We start from the raw sequence: 20,396 nt of genomic DNA, 5'->3' as shown, positions 1-20,396 counted from the left end.
CAAAAGATAAAAAAAGGACAAATTTACATTACTGTGGATGGTTTCACATAGAAACCATAAAGTTGGCTGTGGATGCTCTTCCTTTGATGGCCTTAGGACTGCAATTGCTTTGAACAGTTTTGCACTTGAGTCTTCATCACTGAACAGTGAATAGCATAACATAATAATAGACTTCAAGGTAAAATTATAATGAATTCATAAGTGACTAGACAAGAGCTGTAGTGAGGTGTGCAGTCAGCATTCCAAGTCATCCTAAAGGTATTCATTGGGGTACAGGTCAAGGCTCAGGCAAGTCGAGTTCATCCATATCAACCTTGGCAAACCATGTCTTTATGGACCTCACTTTGTGCACAGGGGCACTGTCATACTGGAACATGTTTGGGCCTCTTAGTTCCAATGAAGGGAAATCATAATGCTACAGCACACAAAGACAATCTAGACAACCGTGTGCTTCCAACTTTGTGTTTGGGGAAGAACCACATAAGGGTGTGATGGTAGGGTGTCCACAAACCTTTGGCCATATTGTGTACAGGTATATATTGTTTTTAGGTTTTGGTTTCCTGATATGTAGTTGTCATACATTTATATGTATTTATATTTATATATCTTTTATTGTACATTGTGCTTTTAATGTGGCATTTAATTTGACCTTTTTTTATTTCCCTTTTTTTTTAACAGAAATATGTTATGAAATGCAATTTATAAATAACTCTACTTATCCATAAATGTACTTGCTTTTAATTATATAACAGGTGTACCTTGTTCTGAAAGATGAATGTTGCTATGATGTATTCTAGCAGATGCTCTTCTAAAAATACGTTTCAGAGGTTGTCTTGTTTTAGCTCACAGCTCTGCTTATTCAGCAAGTAAGAAATCTTGCAATTTATGTCAGCTCAAAATAAGTGCTAGACTCAGAATGCACTTGCAGCAAAAATGCCTTTAAAAAAGTCTAACTCACGTAGATGTAGGCAGGGAAGAACTGCCTACACGTACAGTGACAAAAGCAAAGACACATGCAAATTTTGCACCTATAGATGGCATGAGGGAGGAGAGAAGACCCTGAAGAGCACTCAGATGTTAACATATTAGCATCTTTAAAACATTGGATGTGAACTGTCAGGGAGCTCAATATGTAATAGCTAGTTTAAAATTTGCTCCAGGCAAATTGGCCTAAATCACATCCACTTGGAAACTCATCGTAGTGATGGAGTGTTGACTGTGTTCTAGCACCCTGTGCTCAGTATCCACTGTGCGAAGCTGGAAGCTCCAGACTGGAGCATGGTGTTGTGTAAACAACAAACTGCAAACTTGACAACAGGATACAATGAGAAAAAACAATACTGACCTTCTTCCCTTCATTACTTTCTCTTGCCTTCAGTGTCCTAACATACAAGCCTAGCTACAAACACATCTTCTAAGACAAGCAGGTCAATGAAAGCAGATCAACCTTTTAAACAGATTTGTCCAGGAGTAATTGAACCACTTTTAAATATAATCAATTCTTCCCTTATCACTGGCTATGTACCGAAATCACTTAAATTAGCAGTTATTAAACCCCTGATAAAAAAAACCTGACCTTTACCCCTCTCAACTGTCCAGCTATAGACCTATATCAAATCTCCCCTTCATCTCTAAGATCTTAGAAAAGGTTGTAGCAAAGCAGTTATGCTCGTACTTAGATAGGAATAACATTCATGAAATGTATCAGTCAGGATTTAGAATTCATCATAGCGCAGAGACAGCGTTAAAGTAGTAAATGACCTACTACTCGCCTCTGATCAGGGTTGTATCTCGCTGCTTGTGTTACTCGACCTTAGTGCAGCTTTTGATACTATAGATCATACTATTCTCCTTGATAGATTAGAAAATGTTGTTGGCATTAAGGGAACAGTCCTCTCCTGGCTCAGATCTTATCTGACCAATCGTTATCAGTTCGTAGATGTAAATGGAGACTTCACGCATACCGAGGTTACCTTTGGAGTTCCACAGGGTTCTGTTTTAGGCCCACTGCTATTTATTTTATATATGCTACCTCTGGGTCAAATTATTCGTAAACATGGAATTAGCTTCCACTGTTATGCTGATGATACACAGTTGTATGTTTCAGCGAAGCCAGAGGACAGACAGCAGCTTAGTAAAGTTGAGGATTGTGTAAAGGACATTAGACGTTGGATGTTAACTAACTTCCTTTTACTTAATTCTGATAAAACAGAAATACTTGTATTAGGACCACGTGTAGCTAGAAATAGGCTTTCTGATCACATGGTTACTCTGGATGGACTTTCTGTTTCGTCATGTGCAGTAGTAAAAGACCTTGGAGTGATTATTGACTCCAGCCTATCATTTGATGCTCATGTAGATAATATTACTAGGATAGCCTTTTTTCATCTCAGAAATATTTCTAAGATAAGAAATATATTGTCACTACATGATGCAGAAATACTAATTCATGCATTCGTCACCTCTAGATTAGATTACTGTAATGCCTTACTGTCTGGATGTTCCAGTAGAAACATAAACAAACTCCAGTTAGTCCAGAATGCAGCTGCTAGAGTCCTAACTAGAACCAGAAGATATGACCACATCACCCCGATCTTATCAACACTGCATTGGCTCCCAGTAAAATCTCGCATTGATTATAAAATACTTTTATTAACTTATAAAGCACTAAACGGTCTCGCACCACGGTATATAAGCCACCTTTTAGTTTTCTATGATCCGCCACGCCTACTTAGATCAAAAGATGGAGGCTATTTGACGGTACCTCGAATAGTGAAGGCTACAGCAGGGGGAAGAGCTTTCTCTTATTGAGCCCCACTGTTATGGAACAGTCTTCCAATTAGTGTTCGGGACCCAGACACAGTCTCAGTGTTTAAGTCTAGGCTTAAAACGTATTTGTTTACTCAAGCCTACGCTGACTAGACTTTCTATTATGCTAATTCCCAGTCCTAATAATCTTTTCTCTCCCTCTCTCCTTCTGCCGAGCCACACACGATTTTATGGAGATACTAGAGATCCTGATCCTTTCTGATCTCCGGACCTGCCTGATCCGTTTCAGATGTCCTGCCTCTGGATGGAGCTCTAATCTACTCCAATTCCAGACTGCTGGGACTACGGCTGCTTCTAAGGCCATACAGACTTCATATAAGTCAATAAAGAACTTTTTCACACTATCTGTTGTTACCCAGATGAGGATGGGTTCCCTTCTGAGTAGTTTCTTTCAAGGTTTCTTCCTCTTAAAACATCTTAGGGAGTTTTTCCTTGCCACCATCGCCACTCAGTGGCTTGCTCAGTTGGGATAAATCCGCAACTTTAATATCTGTATACCGTGTTGATATTTCTGTAAAGCTGCTTTGGGACAATGTCTATTGTAAAAAGCGCTATACAAATAAAATTGAATTGAATTGAATTGAATTGAACCTCATCACACCAAATGAATGATGTGTCAGCAGCAGGCACATCATCAGCAAATGGACTGACAGTTCACAAGAATATAAATATTAAAAAGTACAAATATTATGGATGGTTTATGGAGATACTAGCAGATATACTGTACATCACCTAGAGCTCAACTGGTAAATACTAAAATGACTGAAAAGTAGAGCTGATTATCACTTGTATAACACTCACGCTGAGTCATGCTGACACAATATATGCCACAAACTGGCTAAATTAAATTTAAATACCAGGATGGTCATGGGGTTATAAACAGTGAAAAATACTTTGGACATAAAAGACGTTTTGCAATATTTTGCACAATATATACTTGGTACATTCAGCATCTTGGCTTGAACTCTGTGTTTTTAACTGAGCTATCCATGGTGCTGAATTTCCAGCACTTAAATGCAAATGCATCGGCACATTAGAGTGGGGCTCCTCTATTGTAACTGTGAAATAAGAAATCCTCGGATATTAATCCCAGTCACTACTTTCATTGAATAAATGGTGCTCGGTACCACAAATGAACCTCTTTTAATTTTTGATAATATGATAATTGTTATGAACTACAACTGCTGCACATTTATACACAGGACTCATTAGGGCAGTGGTGGCTTGGCAGTTAAGGCTCTGAGTTACTGATTGGTTCAAGCCCCAGCACTGCCAAGCTGCCCCTGTTGGGCCCTTGAGCAAGGCCCTTAACCCTCTCTGTTCCAGGGGCACTGTATCATAGCTGACCCTGTGCTCTGACCCCAGTTTACATGCTGTAATGCTGTAATGTATATGTGACTAATAAAGGCTCATTATCATTATCATTACTTCCTGTCATCACTGGTACTAATACTAGTAAAGGTAATGTAACAAAGGCCTCATGTAGGGCTCAACAGATTGCTCATTTTCCAAAGTAAATAAAGTCCCAAGAACAAGCAGGAAAAGAAGGCAGCTGCATTAATGTGACAAAAGGAAGTGAACCAGTCAATGACCTGAAAGTTACACTGAAGATTGCATTACCATGGAAATAAGACACCTCTGCCTTTTCCATTCTATTTGATGAAATCAAGCTTCATTACTCATCCTCTCATACAATACTATATTAATAATCACTGGTCCATCTGAAATAAAAATGACTTGATTTTGTGGTAACCCCTAGTCCACATCTGAGTAGTTTGGAATTCGAGAGCACAATCAATAAGTATTCCCTCTGGCTTATGTTCTACATCTTGAATGACAAGGCTATCTTATAAACTGGTCAAAGCCCAGGTGAGTCATCTCAGGTTGGCCTTGTTGGGAGGAGTGGGGAAGAAATCGGCAAGATGAAGGCAAGCACACACAGCAGACTAATGCCAAGACACACACTCATCCACCAGCCCACGACCATGTGGAGTCCCACCAGCAGCTTCGTATGTATGTAGGCACCTGTGTAGGTGTAGGGACTGCATTGACGTCAGCGGGTTATATATTGCGCCAAATAAAAATGTGCTTGTGTGTCTGACTATGTGTGAGAGAGAGAGAGAGAGAGAGAGAGTGAATTTGTAGGGTGGATCATAAATCATAAATGTAGGCAGATGCCTCATAAGCAAATGGGAAGAATCAGCCATGAAAACAGTTTGCACTACTGCCCACTTTTAAGTGTTAAACCCATCCACACACACTCAGTGTGATGCTCATCTTAGACATTATCCACACTTCATATACTAAACATCAGGGATGTACTGCCTTTTTCCTCTCGTTCGATACTGAGATTACTGAAATAAGATCTCTGTGTATTATCTGATACCCCATGCTGATTCTACACTGGCATCCTCTCAGCAACTGAGAGAAAATTCTGTAAGCATCTGCTGCTAATTTATTCAAATATGTGTCTTGTGTTCATGTGCAAGATCTGTGTGATGTCCGTCAACACTTAAATCACACACAATTTAAAATGATACACACTATAAAAATCACATAGTATAAAATTTGTCCAATTTATCAGACTATGGGATTAGGGACTAAAAGGTGTTAAGGGCAACACGTTTTATCAAAGAAACTGGACTCGATTACATGTCCACTAAGAAATGAATTGCAGAGATCCATCATATAACGTCACCACTATCTTTACCCACTAAAGTAGGCCTGGTAAACACCAAACTAGAAGATAAGTTGCATAAGATCTCAATTACATAAGACCAGCTTATTTATGCCAGCTTCAGGAGAGGCTTATGTTTCTTTTTCATCATTACAGTGATGCTACTGCAGTGAAGAAGAAGGACTGGCCCATGGAGACAAATAAAAAAAAAAAAAAAGCTGACACACTTAATTAGACATCATTATGAGAAAAACCATATACTATAAAACATCGAGAGGTGACATCAGAATGGCCTATAATTATATAATCAGGTCAGTACAAGACTGAAATGACTGAAAATTGTATTTTAGCAAAGATTGTGACATACAGAAATGCATGCTAATCTGCATTTTTTTTCTCATTGTGTCTGTGTGTGTGTGTGTGTGTGTGTGTGTGTGTGTGTGTGTGTGTGTGTGTGTGTGTGTGTGACAGTTCTAACCTCAATCCACCCACTCAGAATCATCTCTATGTATTTATAATCATTATTTTACTTGGATGCCTTGAGAACTATTCCGAGTGTTGCTGAGCTCATAGTTCCCATATTCTAGTTATCAGTTTGATTAAACTGGTTCAGAAGTTCATCTGATTCAAACTTTGTGTGTTGCCTACATAATCTCAGTGTTATTGGCTTACGAATTCTAGCACATTTCAAATAATTGAAAATTTTAACCTCATAAAAAAAGTCTCAGCTCTGTGTGCTGAACCCTAAACTAGAGTTATAAAATGAGCCAAACCGAGCCAATAATGCACACAGGTTACACCCACATATGACACAATTCCCTTCCCTGCTTTACAAGTAAATGTACATTATTAGTTTTAAATCATCAGTAGTTTTTTTTTTCATTCATTCTTCCCTATTCTATCATGTCATCCCTTTTCAAAATTCACAACATACTGAGAAATGGGGCCATTTATTAATGCATCTGGGGTTGCACAAACCCCCCTAATAAAGGCTTAGCCCCTTTCATAAATCTCTAGTGACTCACCTGCCTATGACTGTGTAAAAATACACATGTAGTCACATTTCTCAAACTTCTTTTGTAAAGGCCCTTTAATAGTTTATGATAATGGTTATCTCCATATTACCCTCTTAAACTCATTAGATAGATCAGAAGGCCCAGAAATGTTGAAGATGACATTTTGTTAGGTTACATTTGTTTTGTTAGGTTACAAATGTTTCTACACAGTACTGTGCAAAAGTTTTAGGCACCCTATTTTTTTTGTACAAACTTTGTTATAGATTTTTATTTTATGACTTCTACATTATTGAGTCAGTACAAAAACATTTTATATTTCCAAACATTAGTTTTCCAGCACAAAATATTAAATGTTACAGAAAATTTTTTGTATGTCAGTAAAGAAACAGCATATTATGTAAGAGACCACTTTTCAGACAAAAAATATAATGAAGGCTGCTGGATTTTGCTGCAAAAATAAGAAGAAAGTGCGAAAGTCAAAGTCTCCACAAGAACTGTGGCTGGTTCTGCAAGGTGCACTCCTAAACGCACACGCACACACACAAGCGCACACACACACACACACACACACACACACACACACACACACACACACACACACACACACTTCTTATACTCTGAATGCAAGCATTAGTTTAAATTCACTGATATGGTGGCAGGCCAAAAAGATTTATTAAAAGCATGAACATTTGAATAATTATTAGTGACATTAGGCTACATTTAGTTGACAGGACACGGGCTGAATGGTGATGCATGATGGCCCATTAGGAGGTAGTTTATAACACTGCAATGCATTAGCGGCATTAACAAATATCTGGCTATCGCAAACATTACATGGAGCATAACGTTAGCTGGTTTCATGGCCACAATGCCAGCTGCCTCAAACAAACATAATATAGGGCCTGTCTTTCAGGTGCTTCGCCAAATTCCAGGTGTTTCCTCGCTTTGTTTGAAATGAACGATAACATCGGTTGCATACCGGCAACAGATGCTACCTTTCCTCTCAACGAGCTCAGGGCGGGGCTAAAATTATCGCCGTGTTCTGTAGTTTTTCCCGTGTGCTTGTAGGCCGTTCTTCTTCTTCTACACCACTTGTGGACCGACTAAAACACTTACATGTATTTGCTGCCCCCTTCAATTCTGGAAGAATTGCAACCTCGGTACCTTCATTACCAACGATACCGATGCTACTGCAGAAAAACAAGTACCGCCACATTTTAAGAATGTTGGTACCGACTTGGTACCTAAGTATCGGTTCTTGTGACATCCCTAATACACACATATACATACATAAATTAGATGGAGATCCTAATTTTTGATTATGTACACTGTTTCTCAGTAACTTGGTTTGCTAGGAGAATAAATCTCAGACAAGAGTACTCACAACCTCAAAACACACTGTCTATAGAGAATGTGTGAGAGAAATGCACTCACTAGCAAGCCCCCACCTGGCAGCAATGACTCAGCATAACAGTAGCAGCAGGTTGTTCATGGCCTGCTTAGAATCAGACAGCTGTGTGTAATCAGACAATATTTTCACTCAGTGCGCTAGACTGCATTTCATAACACTGTACAGACTAACCTAATTCTAATCTTTCAGCTCATGTCAGAATGTTTCACTGTTGCAAAGCCAGCAAGTGACTGGTTTGGCATTTGTCATTCTCTGATCATAAGCAATGAACAACCTAAATAACTTTAAATTATCTTAATTTTTTTCCCAATCTAACCCATATAACCCATTTTTAGCAGCTTACCACAGACATGGATTTCAATACATTTTATATACTGTGAAATGAAAAGCCTGATTATAATAGAAATCTAAGGATAACAACACATCCTATTTTGGCACAATGAACATGTCACAAAAACTGTTATCCTTTTATTTTTATATTTTATAGTAAACTTAATGTGAAAAGTAACTATAAAATTGAGGTCCTGAAATCCAAATGTGTTGTTGTTGTTTTTTGTCATAATTTTGTCATAATTTACATTTTCATGGATTCATCATGTTATTTTTTTCTTGTAGAATTGATTATTTGTATTAAAGTTTTGGTTAATTTGCACTCTTCTCCAAAGAAAGCATAGTAATAAAGTAATAGACAAGCTGTCCAATCAGTCACGTGCCTTGGTAACAGCTCACCTTAAATAGGCCTAAGTTCAGACTTTGAGATAAGCGCTGACTCAGATTAAGATACCGTTTAATCCAATCTCCTTTGTAGGCACAAAAAAAACATAGTCTGTTCGGGGATGATCCATAGGATGAATTCATTCATAATTTCATATGAATATGTTTAATATTGCCCTCAAATACCTTTCGTGAATAAAACATTGTCTAAAATGCATTGATATAGTTTGGTCCAGTTGTGCTGAACTTGAGCTTGAGCTTCAGCTTGAGCTGGTACTGTGTCTGAATATAGATGTACACAATTTCAGTATTACCTACTCACTACTCTGAATACAGCCTTAAATGTGTACACCAATGAAGAGAGGGAACTACGTTTTCAGAAGGAAGAATTTGTGCTCATGTCTTACAACGCAGACACAGTTTATAGGTGTAGTTTCGAATTTGTGTTGCACAGTGTTGAAACTGTTTTCAACGCAAGTTTTCCATTCTTTTCTTGGTAAAGAAAAAATTGTAGAAATTTGTTCTGTGGTAATTGTACATTTGTTCAATATGAATCATAAAGAGATTAATTTGATACTGAGGTGTTCCTTTAACCTGTGCTTAAAAGCTTTTTTATAATCCTAATCTCAGGAATTTAAACCCCAGGATATAAACTGAAAGGATATCTGCTTACCAAAAAGACCTAACAAGAATGAGCTGTCATGTTTGAATCTCTCACACGGAGAAGGGGTTAGTGAGAGCTTCTCCAGAGCTCTGATTAAATGAGGGATAATGTTAATCTAAGGCTGATGGAGGGGTGATGGACACAGCAGGCCACAGTGTGCTTAATTGAGGGGAAGATGTGTTCTATGTAAGCAACAGGGCAGCAAATTAGTTTGTGTCCTGATGAACACATGACTGATTACAAGACAGTGGAGACCATCAATCAGCATTTGATGTGAAGGTTTCTAAATGGGTCTATGTGTGTGTGTGTGTGTGTGTGTGTGTGTGTGTGTGTGTGTGTGTGCGTGTGTGTGTCTAAATCCATTTTCCTGTACGTAAACAGAGGCTTAAGGGATAAAAATAGACAAGCCATAGCTGTGGTGTAAGCCACTTGCCCCATTTCAATCTCACCCCAGTGTGACACAGCTCTCTACAGCCACACACACACCACTGCCCCTAGTGAAGTCATCAAGACTCAGCCCTGTTCCTAAGCAACTGGATCACACTGTAACAGACACAGTAGGAGGTGTAGTATCAATTTCAAAGATCATAAGGGAACAGTATAGAGTGCTAAAATTAGCTTCTAAAAAAACTTATGTTAGAGAAGTCTGAGAAGCCTGTGAGCAGACTGATTGTGCCTGATCTCAGTCTGTCACTTAGATGTGCCTCATACAGAATTTTTTAATAAAAATGTCTGTCCACTAAGTCAAGTCCTTGATATGTGTCAGTAGCATTATTGTGTGTGTGTGTGTGTGTGTGTGTGTGTGTGTGAGAGAGAGAGAGAGAGTGTGTTTCAACAATTGTGGTACAGCTGTTCCAGTAGAATGCTTTATTGGATTTTAATGTGGCTTAAACCAACCTGACACATTTTCATTATTCATTTGAGCGCTGTGCACTTTCTGTCCCTGTCTGGAACAGGAGAGGGGTCACTGAATCCATCTGCTCAGTCTGCTCTGACACCACTGTGCTACTCCACAAGCTGAACAATGTCACAAACAATCTACAGCCCAGTCCAGACTTAGTCTTAAACTACAAACAGTTCTGAAAATAATGTGAGGTAAACACCAAAATGAGCACAAAAAATCTTAGAGAAATGAGAACAAAACTATAAAAGAAAATCCAGAATTTCTGGATTCAGTTAGTGATAATCAAACAAATTTTGGTACCATAAAAGTTTAATTCACCTTAAACATTAAAGGCAGGAAAGTATGCTGACTGCCAACATTATTCAGCTGCTTAACAGTGTTGTTTTATAGCTAGAAGTCAACACCACAATAAGTTAAATCTTTTTGCGCACAATTTTTTTTTTTTTTTTTTTTTTGCTCTCAAAAAATACATAGCTCGGCCAATGAAACTCCATTTGTAATGTTGACAAATAATCAATTTTGGAATGTCTGGCATCTCTGACATAAAATAATTCAAACAAACTATTGTTATAACACAATGTTATTCAATTATCATTTTGGATCTGATCTTGAACCACTGAACACACTTCACTGTTTGACATGAGTTGTGTAATGTATAGTCACTTGTTGTACCAGAGCTAACACACTGGGTGAATACCATGACTGTAACTTCACCACTATAAAAGACGTTTAATATAATGCATTGAAAAACAACATTATTATGGTGAAAATTCGTCATTCTGGGGTTTTTTCTTCTTCTTTCTTTTATCTGCATATTAGTCAATTTCATACCAGTTACTTGATACTTACATAAGGACTAACGGGCAAGTACATGTAATCAGACAGATTCTAAACAGATTCTGCTAACCCAATATTTGCTAGTTACTGCAGCAGATTTTTAACTTTAAATGTGAGCATGTGAGCCTGACCTCACTGACTCTTGAATTTCCCCTACAGGGGATCAATAAAAGGTACATCTTACCTGCATAAGAAATCCCGGTTACAGATGAACTATTCTGATTTTGACTTTTGGCAATAATATAAACTGTTAAAGAATAAATGTACTAGGCAAAAAGAGGGTAAATTTTATGCACTGATAAATTACTAACTACTGATGAGCAGTCTCCCCTTATACTTGCACTCTTTCTGTGGTGTATTGTCATTTAATGCCATCCCCTTTCGAAATATGTAACTACGCTGATACATATACAGAAATACTAAAATTCCTAATTATTTGGTTGCACATCAAATAACAACATTGACTCCACCACAAATTCATGATAACATATTTTACACAAATGGATTCTAGTGCAGAAACATCTTCTTTTTTGTTTTACTGAGATTACTGTGTGTTACTGAACAACGTGAAAAAATATTGGTTTGGTGGTTAAATATTGGTTATTGGTGTAAGTCTCCCCTGAATTGGTTCACAGTGCGAGAGGAATCAACATAAAGCCTTAATCTACCTTATTATGCAGGTTAACAACATGGCACCTCAAGAGACTGAATTCTACTGCAAGACCCAGAAACCCAGTTCTGCCTCTGATTGACAAGATCTGTGGCTGGGACATGCTGTCACCCCACACAATGTCAGGCATGTCATGCATACAGAAATTAAAACTCAAATATAGTAAAAAATATTTTCAGACAAAAGCATGTAATGTGTTCCTGGTTATAGCAAATATCAACATAAACATGTTTCTAATTCTGTTCATTTCCATAACCTCTCAAACACAAAACAGACATTTATTTAAAAAAAAATAAAAAATGAATCAATTGAGTCAGAAACACAGGTGAATTGGCCAACCTCATATGCCTGTGGTGGTCAGGTGTCCACAAAACTTTGCCCATATATTGTAGGTGCTTTGATTTGTTTAATTGTATGACAGTCACATTTGGCTTGTGTTTACTGCTTCATGTTTTGACAGTGAGAGGCAACATAGGTTCAGTCATGTCATATTTTGATATAAGCTAGCTAACTGCCATTTTTTTAAAAAATGGAGGGTGGATTTTACTGAGGTAGATATTTCAAGGACTTTGCTACAAATAGCTACAAATGCTACAAATGTGTCCTGATATATACTTTGTGTTGTTTTTTTTTAGGGATTTCATTTTGACTAACTTTATTATGCACAGCAAAATCACCAGTGTTGAATTTACACCCTACAGTGTTTACATAAGTTCAGTGGACTCAAATGAACACTCTGGTTGTTAATTCAAGACTAGGGATTTTACAGTGTGGTTTTGTTCAATGGGTCATGTTGCTGGCTGTTAACAATCCATATTAGAGGGCATGAACAGTGAACAGCAAGAAAATAATAGTGCATATAATCCTTTTACAAATCTCTTGTCCAATCCAGCCCCAATCCCTACTGAAACCAAGAATAGTTTTGGACTGTCACAGGAGAGAAAACCAAACAAACAGCATTTTAAATCAATGTTGAATTATAATTACCTTCAACAATGTTTGTAAAGTGTTAGATTTGACACTTCATTGTGCGTGTGCAAAATTGTTTTTTCTAATCAAAATTTTTAGCCTTTTTTTTACTACTTTAGCTGAAATATTTAATAATGAGCTTAGTAACAGCTAATAACTTATGTTTATTTCAGTTTTGCGAGAATGACCTTGTTAACAGCTAATTATTATTTTTTAAACAGACTAAATGTTAATGCTAGCAACTACAGAAGCTACAGCTGACTCGTAACCACCTTCAGATACTGTCTTCATGAGTTACGTACACTCACCGAACACTTTATTAGGAACACTATAATATTACTGGGTTGGACCTCACTTTGTGCTGAGAGATGTTGGAAACTTTCGTTTGAGATTCATCATGCAATTCATGCAGATTTTTCAGGCGCATTTTCATGCTGCAAATCTCCCACCACATCCCAAAGTGTTTTATTGGATTCAGATCCGGTGACTGGGAAGGTCACTGAAGAACACTGAACTCACTGTCATGTTCATGACCAGTTTGAGATGACTTTTGCTTTGTGACATGGTGCATTATCATGCTGGAAGTAGCCATTAGAAGATGGGTAAATTGTGGTTATGAAGGGATGAACATGGCCAGCAACAATACTCAAATGGGCTGTGTCATTTAAGTGATGATTGATTACTATCAACAGGCCAAGAAAACATTCCCCACACCATTACACCACCTCTACCAGCCTGGACTGTTGACAAAAAGCAAGTTGGGTCCATGTATTCATGCTGTTGGCACCAAATTCTGACCCACCGTTTGTGTACCTCAGCGGAATTCGAGATTTCTATGTTTTTCCAATCTTCAACTCTACAGTTTTGGTGAGCCTTTGCCCACTGCAGCCTCAACTTTCTGTTCATGGATGACAGAAGTGTAACCTGGCATGATCTTCTGCTGTTGTAGCTCATCCGAATCAAGGTTCAGAGTATTGTGCATTCTGAGATGCTTTTCTGCTCACCACAATTATACAGAGTAATTATCTGAGTTACTGTAGCCTTTCTGTCAGCTCAAACCAGTCTGCCCATTCTGCATTGACCTCTCTCATCAACAAGTCGTTTTGTCCACAGAACTGGCACTCATTGAATTTTTTTTCTTTATTGCACCACTCTGAGTAAACTCTAGTTTGTGAAACTCTAGTGTGTGAAAATTCCAGGAGATCAGCAGTTATAGAAATACTCAAACCAGCTCGTCTGGCACCAACAATCAAGCCGTGGTCAAAATCACTGAGATCACATTTTTCCCCATTCTGAAGGTTGATGTGAACACTACCCAAAGCTGCTGGCCCATATCTGCATGATTTTATACCTTGCACTGCTGCCACATGATTGGCTGATTAGATAATTGCACAAATGAGTGTCTGTACAGGTGTTCCCAATAAAGTGCTCAGTGTATGTCTGCTCATGCCCTCTTCTTTTTTCAGTGATAGTTAGGGCCCACCACAGGACAATGGCATATTACACACAATCTCACAAGCCTAAACCACACTTTACAATGTGGTGAACAGAAAATTATTTCAGAATGCACAACATGCCCTCAACCTTGAGGCAGATGAGTTACAACAACAGAAGACCACCCATGGGGTTCCACTCCTGTCAGCCTTCAGTAGGCACAGCTTCACCAGAAATATACAGTTGAATGTTTGTTTTTTTAAAACATTGCCTGATATTTTTCCAGTCTTCAACTGCCAGTTTCAGTGTGTCTCAAGGTTTGACGGGTTGTGTATTCACTCTAGTTGCTTTTCTGCTCACCACAGTTGTGAAGAGTAGTTATTTGAGTCACCATAGCCTTTGCCATAGCCTTTGCAAAATGCTGTGTTAATGACAGAGGTCAGAGGAGAATGGCCATACTGGTTTCAGCTGATAGGAATATCAGCTGAAACCAGTATGGCCATTCTCCTCTGACTTCTGTCATTAACACAGGATTTTTGTATACAGAAGTACGACTTACTAGATGTTTTTTGTTTTTGTGCACCATTCTGTGTAAAATGTAGACTGTGTGTGAATGCGTTAAATATTTTACTCTACACTTATATTCTAGCTTACTTTTTCACACTTTCACTCATTCGTCTTTGTTAATAATTGCATAATCAGAGGGAAATTTAAGCAGAGTTGATATTTCAATACAGTGCCTTCAATAGATACATGTGACAATAATAGTGCTAGCCAACATTCAAAAGCTGAACAGGGTCTTGGTGCATTATTATCTCTGGTTTCAGATTCACATTAGGTTACTTCTTTGAAGAAGAACATAATTTCAGCACTCATCTCCTTCAAGTTTAAAGCATTAATTGTGGAGTTAAGGGTTAAAGAAATTGTCTAAGAAAAATTTTTTCATTTACCTCAAATGCAGCTGATCACAGACATCCCAACCTGCAAAAACTCATTCCAGGGAGGTGGCTTCACCAGCACCCCCTCCAAATTTGCCCTGTATAAGGTGTATCCTTATTTCATTGTCCTATGTAATAGATCTAGTAATAGACACCTAATCTAAGTCTGGTATAAAATGTGACATTAAAATATGTATGTGACATTAATATATGTACTTATATTGTGATATATACAGTGAGGGAAAAAAGTATTTGATCCCCTGCTGATTTTGTACGTTTGCCCACTGACAAAGAAATGATCAGTCTATAATTTTAATGGTAGTTGTATTTGAACAGTGAGAGACAGAATAACAACAAAAAAATCCAGAAAAACGCATGTCAAAAATGTTATAAATTAATTAGCATTTTAATGAGGGAAAAAAGTATTTGACCCCCTCTCAATCAGAAAGATTTCTGGCTCCCAGGTGTCTTTTATACAGGTAACGATCTGAGATTAGGAGCACACTCTTAAAGGGAGTGCTCCTAATATCAGTTTGTTACCTGTATAAAAGACACCTGTCCACAGAAGCAATCAATCAATCAGATTCCAAACTCTCCACCATGGCCAAGACCAAAGAGCTCTCCAAGGATGTCAGGGACAAGATTGTAGACCTACACAAGTCTGGAATGGGCTACAAGACCATTGCCAAGCAGCTTGGTGAGAAGGGGACAACAGTTGGTGCGATTATTCGCAAATGGAAGAAGCACAAAAGAACTGTCGATCTCCCTCGGCCTGGGGCTCCATGCAAGATCTCACCTCGTGGAGTTGCATTGATCATGAGAACAGTGAGGAATCAGCCCAGAACTACACGGGAGGATCTTGTCAATGATCTCAAGGCAGCTGGGACCATAGTCACCAAGAAAACAATTGGTAACACACTACGCCGTGAAGGACTGAAATTCTGCAGCACGCGCAAGGTCCGCTGCTCAAGAAAGCACATATACATGCCCGTCTGAAGTTTGCCAATGAACATCTGAATGATTCAGAGGACAACTGGGTGAAAGTGTTGAGGTCAGATGAGACCAAAATGGAGCTCTTTGGCATCAACTCAACTCGCCGTGTTTGGAGGAGGAGGAATGCTGCCTATGACCCCAAGAACACCATCCTCACCGTCAAACATGGAGGTGGAAACATTATGCATTGGGGGGTTTTTTCTGCTAAGGGGACAGGACAACTTCACCGCATCAAAGGGATGATGGACGGGGCCATGTACCGTCAAATCTTGGGTGAAAACCTCCTTCCCTCAGCCAGGGCATTGAAAATGGGTCGTGGATGGGTATTCCAGCATGACAATGACCCAAAACACACGGCCAAGGCAACAAAGGAGTGGCTCAAGAAGAAGCACATTAAGGTCCTGGAGTGACCTAGCCAGTCTCCAGACCTTAATCCCATAGAAAATCTGTGGAGAGAGCTGAAGGTTCGAGTTGCCAAACGTCAGCCTCGAAACCTTAATGATTTGGAGAAGATCTGCAAAGAGGAGTGGGACAAAATCGCTCCTGAGATGTGTGCAAACCTGGTGGCCAACTACAAGAAACGTCTGACCTCTGTGATTGCCAACAAGGGTTTTTAAACCAAGTACTAAGTCATGTTTTGCAGAGGGGTCAAATACTTATTTCCCTCATTAAAATGCAAATTAATTTATAAAATTTTTGACATGCGTTTTTCTGGATTTTTTTGTTGTTATTCTGTCTCTCACTGTTCAAATACAACTACCATTAAAATTATAGACTGATCATTTCTTTGTCAGTGGGCAAACGTACAAAATCAGCAGGGGATCAAATACTTTTTTCCCTCACTGTATATATATATATATATATATATATATATATATATATATATATATATATATATATATAGTATTATTATAGTGTTATTATAGTGTTATTCAACTCATGGAGTTATTGAATTTTTTTATTCAATAACTACTTTACACATGTCTACAAGGAGTTTGGCCTCATCACCTTGACATCAATACAGTAGCTCCTTATAGCAGCTAGTTAAAATAACGTGAGCTATGCTAATGGGTGAATGACACCTATTAAACTCACCTCAACATGTCTTTTACCCACCATGGGCAATAGAGAAATCAATGCTGCAAACAGTACAGTGAGCTACACTGTCGTTGGTTTTTACCCCTACTCTCTCTAGGTCACGCTAAAACAAATAGATATCCGGGATATTGTATATCATTTCCGGGCATCAGGGAGCCTCTATTAAAATGCGGGAGACTCCCGGAACTTCCAGGAGAGTTGAGATGTCTGTGATCAGTTAAGCCATGTTTTATGTCTTATATGCTAATATGGCTAACAAATAATGGAAGCTTGAATCCAATTAGCATCATGCAAACTTCATTCTGAAATCACCATTCATAGCACTGTAGCTATATTACAAAACTATATCTGCATATAAACATATCTGTAAATACATCTGAAATAAATTTGCAAAAATAAAAAATAAAAATCATATTTGCCCAGTCTTAACCACTGCTTTAAATGTGAGATAATAGTCACAGTTGTGCTACACAAAATGGATGAATTTTACAAACTGTATATGTCCAAGATCGTCTATATCCTGCAAGTCACATCTGTGCACAAACTAATTTGTGTTTGATGAAATTCAGCCAGATGGTATGCGCTCCCTTGCACATTTACCTGTCTGAACAGATATGCATGCTGAGAGTGAGGGAGAGGAAACAGACAGTGACAGACAGTCAGAAAAAGACAGAAACTATGCGAGTGTGAAAATGAGTCAGTGTGTGTGTGTATGTGTGTGTGTGTGTGTGTGTGTGTGTGTGTGTGTGTGTGTGTACACAGATATGTGAAGGTAGAGATGGGTGGGTGGAATTTAAAGGAGCACAAATTTGGAGCTATTTCTGTCTGTTTGGAGTGAGTGGATGGTGGATTAGGAGGATGTGTGGGCACAAGCTTCCACACTTTCCATTCATATCTCCTTCTAGAGAGGCCTGGAGGTTAATGGTAGGCTTTTCCAGCATTGTTTCACCCACTTGGCTGGGCTTTTCATATATTTTCATTCATCTTCAGTAACCACTTTATCCTTGTCAAGGCTGCAGTGGATCCAGAACCGAGAACACTGGACGTGAACACATGCTGGATGGGATGCCAGTCTATTGCAGGGCACCATCCACACACTCATTCACACCTAGGGGTAATTTAGAGTAGCGAATCCACCTAACAGCATTTCGGAGGTGGGAGGAAAGTAGAGAAAGGATCAAAAGAGGGACACTGGGGCTGTGTGCCAGCAACTCTACCCACTGTGTCACCATGTTTACTACTTTCAATACTATTAAGTTGTATGAGGTGAAATGAATGCTAAACTTTGCAAAGCTGCAGCCCTCTAGGTCAGTAGAAATCAGACATCCCTGTTCTAGATACATACAGTATTTTGATACATATTGTGGACATTACCCATGTCCTGGATTAAATTATATAACAATTTACATACTTTTGGTCTAGGATTATTTGTAATCTGCATTTACATAGAAGAGAAAGTAACCATATTTTGTAGGATATGAAAAGGTAGACAGCTGAAGACTTGCTTGCTTAATACTGGTTAGTGCTTGAATTGTTTGTTTGACATACATAGCCAGGCACAATGAATCATTGGTTAAATGTGTAAATATCCACTGATGTAATTATGTAGAACGCTGATCTGGTCTTAATTCTGATTAAGTAATTTCATATAAGCATTGCCTTGCCACTTTCAATAACAATACTTGCACATTGCCGTAAATAATGTCCATGCTATCAGCTATCAGAGAGAGGTATGTTTTGTCAAAAGCAAGGCAATTACAGAATGAAGGAGCTTGTCATACCTGCTTTCCTTCAACAGTGTAAATCCTCTTGACAGCACCAGAGTCAAGCTTGATGGCATCTGTGATATCAGTGAGGACATGCTCAAACGAATGGGCTGTCTTCTTGTTAAGCAGAATCCGAACAGCTTTGCGTGGCTTCACACCGCTGCGTATGATAGTGACCAGCTTTGGCCTGATGAAGTCCTTGGTCTCTTTGCATTCGTGGGACCCTGGTTTAGAGCTGGACAGGGAGGGGATGCATCTAGTGGATGCAGTGGCCTTCACATTCACAGACCAGTTGGGGTTGATGTTCTTCATGTAATCAAGCTTCTTGAACGCCTCAATGGAGCCACATACATAGCTCTCTCCTGGAAACATAAATCATGGCAAAATACCAGTCTGTAATTCAATGTAACAGTGAAGGTGGCAGGGAATTTCAATTATATGCTTCAAATGAGGCTTCTAAGGAAAAGGAGCTGAGATAATAAGCAGTATGTCAAAAGTAACTGATGTGATATCAGATAAAATTGCAGGTATTTCACCACTGTCAGAATTAGGTGGAACTGTTAATCAGATATGTCACTAGTGTAGCCAATCAGAATGTATAGGTGTATTGGCCAAAACTGTGCTTTAGTGATCTAATTCTAGCAGTTTATGTACAACCTTCAGATGTATGACAAATTAAATGAAAAACCAACATGAAGTATCTTAGTAAAGTGAATGAATGGAATGAGGGCTTTATAATATATATATATATACCAAATTTAACACACCTCCTCCCCATTCACACCTGAGACCTTGTAACACTAACAAGTCACATGACAACAGGGAGGGAAAATGGCTAACTTGGCCCAATTTGGACATTTTAATTTAGGGGTGTATTGACTTTTGTTGCCAGCGGTTTAGACAATAATGGCTGTGTGTTGAGTTATTTTGAGGGGACAGCAAATTTACACTGTTACACAAGCTGTACACTCACTACTTTACATTGTAGTAAAGTGTCATTTCTTCACTATTGTCACATGAAAAGATATGATCAAATATTTACAAAAATGTGAGGGGTGTACTCACTTTTGTTTGATACTGTATGTATGTATTTCCAAAAGAAATGTTGAGGAAGGACCTGAAGCAAGCAATTCAAGTAAGGAAACCCTTCAACGCCCCAGAGTTGAAGTTGTTCTGTACTGAGGAATGGGCTAAAATTCTTCCAAGCTGATGTGCAGGACTGATGAACAGTTACCGGAAACATTTAGTTGCAGTTATTGCTGCACAAGGGGCTCACACCAGATACTGAAAGCAAAGGCTGTACTTTACTGTACTTTTGCCACTCACAGATATGTAATATTGGATCATTTTCCTCAATAAATTTGACCAAGTAAAATATTTTGTCTCATTTGTTTAATTGGGTTCCCTTTATCTACTATGAAGACTTGTATAAAAATCTGATAATGTTTTAGGTCATATTTATGCAGAAATACAGAA

General features: G+C 38.4%; 1 protein-coding gene across 3 annotated transcripts in view; it reads right to left on the bottom strand.

Annotated features, from left to right (window-relative positions):
• dclk1a (doublecortin-like kinase 1a) overlaps nucleotides 1-20,396 on the bottom strand; it is a 77,368-nt gene that overhangs the window by 54,480 nt on the left and 2,492 nt on the right. For all 3 annotated transcript variants that reach the window (XM_017488331.3, XM_053686823.1, XM_053686824.1), the window contains exon 3: nucleotides 18,936-19,282. In XM_017488331.3, coding sequence (XP_017343820.1) covers nucleotides 18,936-19,282 — 347 coding nt within the window. The remainder of the gene's footprint in view (nucleotides 1-18,935; nucleotides 19,283-20,396) is intronic.

Source organism: Ictalurus punctatus, chromosome 16 (genome assembly GCF_001660625.3).
Source record: "Ictalurus punctatus breed USDA103 chromosome 16, Coco_2.0, whole genome shotgun sequence".
Taxonomy (NCBI): domain Eukaryota; kingdom Metazoa; phylum Chordata; class Actinopteri; order Siluriformes; family Ictaluridae; genus Ictalurus; species Ictalurus punctatus.
This window is presented reverse-complemented; position numbering and strand designations above follow the sequence as displayed.